The sequence below is a fragment of the Chamaea fasciata genome, unplaced genomic scaffold, assembly GCF_029207755.1.
Source record: "Chamaea fasciata isolate MVZ Bird 193981 ecotype frontalis unplaced genomic scaffold, bChaFas1.0.hap1 SCAF_29, whole genome shotgun sequence".
Classification (NCBI taxonomy): Eukaryota; Metazoa; Chordata; class Aves; order Passeriformes; family Sylviidae; genus Chamaea; species Chamaea fasciata.
The window spans coordinates 2,711,927-2,722,479 of NW_027094114.1; the positions used below are offsets into that span (position 1 = coordinate 2,711,927).

Below are 10,553 nucleotides of genomic sequence, written 5' to 3' on the forward strand. Positions count from 1 at the left end.
CAGCACCCATATCGGAACATCAGAACCTGAGCAGAAACAATGGGCAAGTCACGGTGAAGTGACCGCGCCTGCTGACTTGTACTGGTTGACACTGTACCTGCTGACGACCGACTTGTTCTGAGTTCTCTGAATGGACACACTGCAATGATTTCCCCCACCGGTTTGGCCAACTGCCTGTCGCTTCGGAGAGGACTATAAAAACCCTGGAGACCCCCGCTCACTTTTGTGATCACCCCACTGGAGAAACTCGTGTCTATAGGCATCTTCAAAAGCCTCGAGGACTCGACCCTCCATGTTGGTAGCTATAATCCCCTTCCCCTCTTTTCTGTCTTTCTTACTATTCTCTTTTTTCTCTCCCTACTATCGCATTTGTTGGCACTAAATAAAGGTGCATTTGTGATTGAGTAAACTGAGTTTGTCCCCCGCTGTGTCTTTCGTGCTCTGAGATCCCTAAAACGAACCATCACGAACTCCGCTTGTGTGAGCGGATTGTGACATTAAATTGGCGTCACGGACAGGATCTTGATGGACAGAGGGGTTGCAGGTTTTATATAGTTTGTAACAGGGGAAGGACCCTCGTCTCAGCCGCACCTAGCACGCCACTTCGGTGAGTGCTGTTAGAAAGCAAGGGGGGCGAGGGAAAATTCCCACAAACTGTATACACCCAGACGTATAGCACTCCCTGTCATCAGGATTTCACAAAGAGATCTCATTGTGCAAAAGATGGGACTGTAGTTAGGTTTTGTTTTTGTGTTTTGGGCTGCTTGGTGTAGTTGAGGAGACAACCATTTGTAACTAAGGTGAACCTCCCAGGCAGTTTTTGTCTCCTCGCCCATTCCAGGGAAGCGAAGGGAAACACAGTTTTAGCTGTGCCTTTGGTGTAACTTTAAGCGTACCTCCCTGAGAGTGGTTTTGGTCCCTTCACAAAATGAGTGGAAAACATAAGAATGCATTTTATGCTTTGCTAGCTAAACATAGTGCTAGACCTTCTCCAGACGGAGAAAGGTGGGCACAGAATAATTGGTTTAACTTTGAAAACATTGTAGATAGAATATATTCTTTGCAACATGATGCTAGATACAAACTGGGCAGAAATAAAACCATTCTTTGCTCAGTTTTGGGGGCCTGTCTTTCGGCAGCCATAAAGACCTGTTCGGAACGGGTAAGTGAAGAAAAAGCAGTAATAGAATCCCTGCAAAATTTGGTAGAAGCTTTGCAAAAACATTTAGAATAGGAAAGAAATCAGATTTATTTGCTTCAAATTTCTCTTGCAGAAGAGCGAAGCAAAAACTTAAAATCTGTAGATTCACCCACAGAAATAGAAGGAAAGGAGACATACAACATTAAACAAATCTACCCTCAGAAAGAATTAGAACACATGCAAAATTGTGGGGAACACTGTTGCTCCAACTTGAGACCTCTCATCAAAACAGAATATAATTCTATAAATGAAGAGGATCATGATCCCCACATAACCACCAAAGAAATACCATACACAGCCACTGAATTAGCTAAATTAAAGAAAGAATACTTCCGCCTCCCTAGTGAATCAGAGACGGAGTATGTTTTTAGAGTTTCCCTCACTGGGGGTGACCAAATTCAATTAAGTGAACAAGAAGCAAGTGGCTATTGGGGACATGGAGTTTTCTTAACAACAGGAAACACACATGCTCCATGGTCCCTGACACAGCATGCAGCCTACTGGGCAGGGGGGTTAAACCCCCTTGAGAGGGTCGACCCTCTGGCAATAGTCAGCACTCCAGACCAACTCCTAGAAAACATACACAAAGCTGCATGCTTGCAAATGATACATGAAAGAAAATTAATCTCTGGCTGTGAGTCACCAATGCAACAGCCTGTCAAACCTGAGATTATGACCCCTCTAATTCGAGGTTTGCCAGAGTCTCTTAAACCAACAGCAATTCTTCAAAAAACAATAGCATCTATCTCTCCGGTAGATAGACTTGAAAGATTTCTTGGCCATACAAGAGATCAAACTGACTCCACTGACTCCTCACCTTTTACAACTCCTAGCACACAATATAACAGCAGTCATAAACTTTGGACATGGAGTGAGGTAGCAGAGGAGTTAATAAGTTACAGTAGAAAATATGGACCAGTGAAGTACTCAGAGGACAAACAAGAAAAACCCAGAGGAGTCAGGCACATTGCTTCTCCTAATGAAAAATCAGAAAAGGGAGAACAAATTTCCAACCGGCAGCAACTGTGGACACTAGGACTGAAAAGAGGAGTGCCGCGAGAAATAATGGATAAATTGCCTTATGATAAATTGGCTAAAGTAATTTCTAATTGGCCCTGTCCCAAACCCATTGTGTTGGAATCATCCAACCGACAACTCAGCGCACCTCCTCTTCCACAAACCTTGGGCAACAAGCCACAGCACTCCCTAGCACAAGTTTTAAACAATGAGACACAGCAAGTGGGGGGTGTTCAACAGAAAATAACTTCCCACTTAGAAAGCCTTGGTTTGCAGATCTCCTCAGAGAAAATACAAAAACCTTCTCAAGAAGTAAAATTTTTGGGTATCTGGTGGAAAGGAGGTATGACATGCATGCCACCTGACACCCTAACCTCCTTAGATCAAATTAAAGTGCCTGAGTCCAGGAAAGATCTACAGCATGCCTTGGGATTATTAGTGTTTTGGGGAAAACACATTGCAGATTTTTCAATTTTTGCCAAGCCTCTTTATGATTTGTTGAGAAAGGGAGTAAAATGGGACTGGAGCCCTTCTCAGGAAGAAGCATTACAATTGTTGATTTTTGGAGCCAAAGCTCATCAGGCCCTAGGCCCTATCCACCCAACAGATCCTTTTCAGGTAGAATGGGGATTTGCTTCCTCAGGGTTGTCAGTACACATATGGCAGTGGGGTCCTGAGGGTCCGACATGGCCTGTTGGTTTTTATTCCTGTGGTTTCAGAGATGCTGAAAAGAGGTATACTACCTGGGGAAAAGGCTTGTTTGTGGTTAGCCTAGCTCTCATAGAAGTAGAGAAGATTGTACAACAACATCCAGTTGTTTGGAGAGGGCCTTTCCAAGTTTTTAAGTCAGTCACTACTGGGACTCCCCCCCCCGACGGAGTGGCCCAAACAGCCTCAGTAAGAAAGTGGTATGCTCAGATTGAACATTATTGTAACATCTTCTCAATAACTGAAGGAGCTGTGAAAAAACTGGCAGTACAAGAAGCAGAAAACTTGGATGGCATCCAAGACAAACCTGCCTCAGTCATTACCCCTCCCTTTTCCCCCGAACAGTCAGCAATTCCTTGGTTTACTGATGCTTTTCCTTTTGGCCCAACAGCTCCAAGCATAGTTCCCTCACTACGGGGACCAAGTGATTCCAAGAATCCAGCACATTACCCTGGACAACCTGTTTTGGTGGACCTCCCCACGGTGGGGGAGGTACCACTAGTGCTAAAACCCCCTCTGAATAAATACACATGGGTAACCTTTGATGCTCTAGGGAAAGAGTATTGACTAAATGCACACTGGAGAATTTCCATCATTCTAACTTTCTGCCTTCTGGTGGCAGATTCTGTTGTGCTTCCTTTTCACAGGAGAACTCCGAGGGACATGAAGGCCATATAAACCATGATAAATATTTTAAATTGGGAATTTTTAAAAGTATTAATAAAAAAAAATTGGCTGCCAAAACTAGGTATTTGACCAAATTACAACAACCATTGCAGTTATCCTTATTGGCTTTGGGGACACATCAGTGGTTGCTATCAAACATACTACCAAATTGGGAAAAGGTAAATGTGAATGATCACAAAATGATAATTGATGCTCTTGGTGCTACACAAAACAATGTTTCTTTGGCTCTTAGCTGCATCCAGACACAGCTTTGGATGCAGACAGTTGTTGCCTCAACCATAAGGGAAGGAGAAGAAGGCACTTTTCCGACTGAAATTCAGAAAATAATTTGGGACAATGCAAATGATTTTGAAAAGGAATTCCAATCCTGGTGGAAATTAGTAAACTTTACCTATAACCCCAATACCAACACAGTTACAGCTTTTGTGTTAACCATATGTAATGCCTCTGTACACTCGATATTTCCTATCATTGCATTAGACTGAATCATGATGGAGCTATTCTCTATGCTTTTGAGCACAGAGAATGGGCCCGTCAAAATGGCGAGAGATGGCAAACTGTTAATTTAGAATCATGTATTGTTCAGGAACAGTAAGGTTTCATCTGTGAGAGTAATGCAATCATAGCTCAAGACATTTGTCTGGACACTGAACAAAATATCTGCCACTTTGAAATTCACCCTAACCAGACTTCTGAAACAGTGCTAATATATATAGGCAATGGGTGTGCATGCTTTAAAACTGCTTGTGATGTAGTGTTTGTAGAAGAAATTCTAGTGAATCTTAAGAATCACTCAAATTTTTGTATTTGTAACTTTACCACAATTACAAGATGTGACTTTTCTTACTCAGCCCCAGTTACCTTTTATCACCTTTTACAATCTGATTATACAGTGATGCACAAATTATTGCCTCCCCCTATTGGGATGAATCTTACTTTGGTGAAGCAATTGTTGCTTCATCAAGATTTAATTGAGATTTTGGAAAAGATCAAGAAAAACAGACAGAAAGCCCTGGTAACTATTCATTACAAAGTGAGAAAAATACAGCATGTCATGGAAAGGGTAAGAAAAGATGCTGAACACAGGTGGTGGGATACCCTTTTTGGGTAGTCACCTACTGCCACAGGTATCCTGAACAAAGTGTGTTATCCCATTGTTGTTCTTTTGATTTTGGTTTTGATTGGTTTTGTCTTATCAGTCATTTTATACATCCTAAATTGGAAAATGATGAAGAAGTTGACACACTTGGCATCTATAATGCAAGCACACAGTTTAGTCAAGACCCCTTTTGCAAGAGACACTCCCAAAGTTCTTGACACGAGACGTACTACCCAAACAGCGAAAATTAGACCTCCAATAGCAGATTAATTTGAAATTGTTGGTTGCTTGTTTTGATTATTGTTGTTGTTTTAATTATGTTATATTGTAATCAAAATTAAGCTGTTGTTTGAAAATTGTTATAACTTTGAGAAATCTTATGATCTGTTTTAATTATTTTGATGAAATTGTTTTAATCAATACTGATTGATTTTGTTTTGTTTCTATTTCCTTTTCCTATTTCTCTCTCTCTCTCTCTCTCCCTCTCTCTCTCTTTCACACACACTCTCGACTGTCCCTGTTTTTTCCGGGATATGCTACTGACATGGACGAGTCCTGAAGACTTCGCAAGACTACGGAACCCTGCAGAAGGAGCTCTCTTGACGACAATCGTGAGTCACGGGGTGGTGTAAGAGACGGTCTGAAGATCCCTCATCTGCCTCACGACCATCGTCAAGGACAGAGACTGAAACCCCTAAAAGGGACTTTAAAATCTCAGTACAGGAGTTCTGGCCTGGCTGAGGTGGGATGTTGGCCAAGTGCTGCCTGCAGGTGTGTTCGATGGAAAAACCCAGCACCCATATCGGAACATCAGAACCTGAGCAGAAACAATGGGCAAGTCACGGTGAAGTGACCGCGCCTGCTGACTTGTACTGGTTGACACTGTACCTGCTGACGACCGACTTGTTCTGAGTTCTCTGAATGAACACACTGCAATGATTTCCCCCACCGGTTTGGCCAACTGCCTGTCGCTTCGGAGAGGACTATAAAAACCCTGGAGACCCCCGCTCACTTTTGTGATCACCCCACTGGAGAAACTCGCGTCTATAGGCATCTTCAAAAGCCTCGAGGACTTGACCCTCCATGTTGGTAGCTATAATCCCCTTCCCCTCTTTTCGGTTTTTCTAACTATTCTCTTTTTTCTCTCCCTACTATCGCATTTGTTGGCACTAAATAAAGGTGCATTTGTGATTGAGTAAACTGAGTTTGTCCCCCGCTGTGTCTTTCGTGCTCTGAGATCCCTAAAACGAACCATCACGAACTCCGCTTGTGTGAGCGGATCGTGACAGGGTCCAAGGCATGAAGCCCCCCTCCTGTGCAGGCAGAGCTGCAGCAGAGCCGTGGGGCAGCTCTGCAGCCCTGGGCCTAGTTCCCTTTGCAGAGCACAGGGCTGGGAGCAGCTGCCTGGCACTGGGGGGCTCAGGGAGGGGGTACAGCTGGCTCAGGGTGACTCTGTCCCCAGTGCCCGGCTGTGGGCAAGCTGTCAGTGCAGCCAGGGAAGGAGCTCCATCTCATTGAATCCAGTGCCATCATTAGGACACTTGAAAGTCTCCCTGAGATTTCCTTCCAAGCTTCCAGCTTCCCTCCACAATGCAAACCTGCCCTGTAGCATCTTTGTGTTATCTGAAAGCCCCACGGGGAGACACACAAGTTCTGTGATGGAGAAAATGCTGTTGGGTTGGTGGAATGAGTCCCGTGTGTCCTTGGGTACAAATGTGGGGCTGAGCCCTTGAGAAGAGGATGGACATTGGGTGGACTGTGGTGGATCCATCAGCTCTCAGCAGTGTCAGGATGGTTTTTAAAGGAAACATGGGAGGGTGATCATCCTGTGTAGGGGACAGGTGAAAGCCCAGAGAATCCTGGAACAGGACAGGGTGACAGACCTCCTCCCCTCATTCTCCATGCACCACCTTTCCTCAGAGAACTTGCTCTGTTCTCCCTGAGCGCAGCAGCAGAAATGCTGAGAGTTTCTGACATCAAAAATAGTCAAGTGGAGATGAAGAAAAGCTGTTGAAAAAACTCTAGAACATTTAAACAGACTTTACCATTCCTGGTCACTGGCAGTGGGAGTACAAGCTGACAGAGACTTCTGTATTAACAGGGTTTCAAAGTGGAACATGAGGACGGGTTCCCTGTCCCCCTCTCACGTCTGCACGGCAAGGCTGAATTGTAAAAACCCTGCATGTAATTGCCCTGAACCTGAAGACCCACTCAGCCAGCACCAACCAGGGCTCCCCAGTTGGAGTTTAAGGAAAATCTGCTAGAAAATCAAAAGGCTGTCAGTGTGATACAGAAGAATGGTCTGTGGGAAAAGGCTTTGATTTTACTGAAAGAACTTTCTCCTAACCTGTCACTGAACTTTTCTCCTTGAACAGGCCCCCATGTCCAGAGTCAGCAAATGTCCAACAGCAGCTCCATCAGCCACTTCCTCCTGCTGGCATTGGCAGACACGCGGCAGCTGCAGCTCCTGCACTTCTGCCTCTTCCTGGGCATCTCCCTGGCTGCCCTCCTGGGCAATGGCCTTGTCATCAGCGCCGTAGCCTGCGGCCACCACCTGCACAGCCCCATGTTCTTCTTCCTGCTCAACCTGGCCCTCACCGACCTGGGCTCCATCCTCACCACTGTCCCCAAAGCCATGCACAATTCCCTCTGGGACACCAGGACCATCTCCTATGAAGGATGTGCTGCACAGCTCTTTCTGTTTGTGTTTTTCATTTCAGTAGAGGTTACCCTCCTGACCATCATGTGCTACGACCGCTACGTGTCCATCTGCAAAAACCTGCACTACGGGACCCTCCTGGGCAGCAGAGTTTGTGCCCACATGGCAGCAGCTGCCTGGGCCAGTGCCTTTCTCAATGCTCTGCTGCACATGGCCAATACATTTTCCCTGCCCCTGTGCCATGGCAATGCCCTGGGCCAGTTCTTCTGTGAAATCCCACACATCCTCAAGCTCTCCTGCTCACACTCCAAACTCAGGGACCATGGGCTCATTGTGCTAAGTGCTTCTCTATATTTTGGATGTTTTGTGTTCATGGTTTTTTCCTATGTGCAGATCTTCAGGGCTCTACTGAGGATCTTCTCTGAGCGGAGTCGGCACAAAGCCTTTTCCACCTGCCTCCCCTACCTGGCCGTGCTCTCTCTGTTCTTCAGCACTGGCACATTTGCCTACCTGAAGCCTTCCTCCATCTCCTCCCCATCCCTGGGTCTGGCCTTGTCAATTCTGTACTCGGTGATGCCTCCAGCCCTGAACCTCGTCATCTACAGCCTGAGGAACCAGGAGCTCAAGGCTGCAGTGTGGAAACTGATGACTAGGCAAGTTCAGAAACATTAATCTGCTGCCCAGTTCTTGCAAATCATTTGTAATAAAGGTCATCTTTGATAGATCTTGTTGCTTTGCTTGCAGTTTTTTTTTTTTTTTTTATTTCCTATGATTAATTTTCAATTATGTTCACAAAGCAAGGCCATTGTTTGTGCCCTGACTTGTTTTGTTTCACTCCATATTTTCTGTGGTCAAAAGACTGTGTCAATGAGGAGCTGTGCACTCAGTGGCTTTAAAGGAACTAAAGGATCTCCCAGAAAAGTTTTCACTGGAGATCCCTTGTTTTGTTCCCTTCCTTTGCAGCTGCAGCAGCAATGTCTGTGTGCAGGGCTGGGGACAGATAAGTGCTGGCACAGCAGCTCTGGCCTGCTGGCCACACCATTCCTGATCCAGGCCAGGAGCCATTGGCCTTCTTGGCCACCTGGGCACACTTCTGCCTCATGTCCAGCCTGCTGTCCAGCAGTCCCCTCAGGTCCGTTTCTGCCTGGCTACTGTCCAGCCACTCTGTCCCCAGCCTGTAGCACTGCAGGGGTTGTTGTGGCCAAAGTTCAGGACCCAGCCCTTGGTCTTGTTAAACCTTCCATTGCTGGATTTGGGCCCTGGATCCAGCCTGTCCAGGACCCTGTGCAGAGCCCTCCTACCTTCCAGCAGATCCACACTCACACCCAGCTTGGTGTCAGCTGCAAATTTGCTGTTAGTGGACTCAATCCCCACATCCAGACCATCAATGCAAATATTGAAATCCACGCTGGCTGGGTCTGATCCCTCGGCCATCCTGTGGGTGCCGTGTGATGGCACTCAAGGTGATCTGTTCCATAACCTTGCTGGGCACCGAGGTCAGGCTGACAGGCCTGGAGTTCCCTAGATCCTCCTGCCAGCCCTTCTTGGGGATGGGCTCACGTTGGCACCTCCAGTCCTCTGGGACCTCCCTGGGGAGCCAGCACTGATGAGAAATGATGGAGAGCAGCTTGGGGAGCTCATCCACCAGCTCCCTCATCCCCCTAGGAGGGGTCCCATCTGGTCCCAGAGACACCTGTGAGCATCTGAGTGGCTCAGCAGGTCAGCAGCTGCTTCCTCCTGGACTACAGGGGGGCTGTTCTGCTCCCTGTGCCCATCTACCAGCTCAGGAGAACACTTGTCCTGAGGACAATCTGTCTTAATTGTTGGAAACTGAGGCAAAGAAGGGGTTAACTACCTCAGCCTTTTCCTTATCTTTAGTTGCTATATTCCCTCCACCATATCTAATAAAGAATGGATGTTGTCCTGACCTCTCCTTTTCTCCTTTTGCCATTTATGTATTTATAAGAACATTTTTATTGTGTATCACCGAAGTGGCCTGGTTAAGCTCAAATTGAGCTTTCACCTCTCTAATTTTCTTTGTGCATTGACCTAAGAACATCTTTAAACATTTCCTGAGTGTCCTGCTCATCTGTCCAAAGGAGATGCACCGTCTTTTTCTCCCATGAGTTCCTGCAAAGGCCCCATGCCCAGCCAGGCCAGTCATTTTCCTTGCTAGCTCATATTTTGGCACAGAGGGACATGCTGTTCCTGCTCCTTCCAGATTTCTTTCTTGAAGTGTGTCCATCCTTCTTGGAATCCTTTGTTTTTAAGGGGTGTTTCTCTTAAAAATATCAGTACCTGATTTGGCACTCCCCAAATCTGCATCCTGATTAGACTGAAGACTGCTCTCTGTCAGGCCAGTGTACAAGTTTTTTTGATGCCCCTCCTTCTTTCACACACTATTTAAAACTCAATAATTTCATGGTCACTTTGCCACAAAATGCCTCTGACCACCATTTATCTCCCACCAGCCCTTTTCTGTTTTTGAACAGCAAGAGACAGAGCTTTCCTTGGCAGTGGGTAGAGAAGGAAACCTCCCCAAAGCTTGAAAGGTTCAGCCTGGAGCTGAGCAAAAAGAAAAGTCCCTCCAGGGCAGAATTTTGGTGCAGGAGGTGTCCCAGAGTGAGGCTGGGCCATGGCCTGGCTCTGTGTGCCAGGAGCCGGAAGCGCTGGGTGGAGGGAGCCCAAGGAGGCCACAGAAATGCTGGGCTGAGAAATGCTGGGGGGACAGCGAGATGGGCGTGTGCAGCCGGCCAGGGCACAGCAGCAGCACGCACAGGGGGCACAGCCTGCAAGACACATGGCCAAGGGCCGGGCAGGGCTGGCAGGGCCACAGGCACCCAGGCCTTTGTCCCCTGGGCTCTGCCAGCGCCTCTGGAGGCCCCACAGAAGGAACTTTCCTTTCAGGGGCTGCACTTTGCTCCTGCCCGGCCCCTCCCTGAGGAGGCTGGCAGGGCTTGCAGCTTTGTGCCATTTGTCCTTGCTGCCCCTCCCATCCCACTGCCCCACAGCCAGCCCCGAGCCACCCGGGAGGGACAGGCCCTGCTGTGCCAGGCCTGGGCTCAGGGCTTGGCCTTTCTGCTCCCTCCAACCAGCCCAGGCCTTGCTCAGCATTGCAGTTCCCTGCTCACAGCCTGCGGCTCCCTGCAATCCTGGCCTCAAGGATCTGCTCTCAGCAGTCC

At 47.2% G+C, this 10,553-nt stretch overlaps 1 protein-coding gene and 1 pseudogene across 1 annotated transcript; both read left to right on the forward strand.

The window, feature by feature from the left end:
* Nucleotides 1-928: 928 nt before the first annotated feature.
* LOC136302459 (uncharacterized) lies at nucleotides 929-7,450 on the forward strand (annotated as a pseudogene).
* A 5-nt stretch (nucleotides 7,451-7,455) lies between these two features.
* LOC136302460 (olfactory receptor 14J1-like) lies at nucleotides 7,456-8,043 on the forward strand. The gene has a single exon (XM_066205946.1). It carries the CDS (start codon nucleotides 7,456-7,458, stop codon nucleotides 8,041-8,043), a length of 588 nt encoding a protein of 195 aa, XP_066062043.1.
* The last annotated feature ends 2,510 nt before the right edge of the window (nucleotides 8,044-10,553 follow it).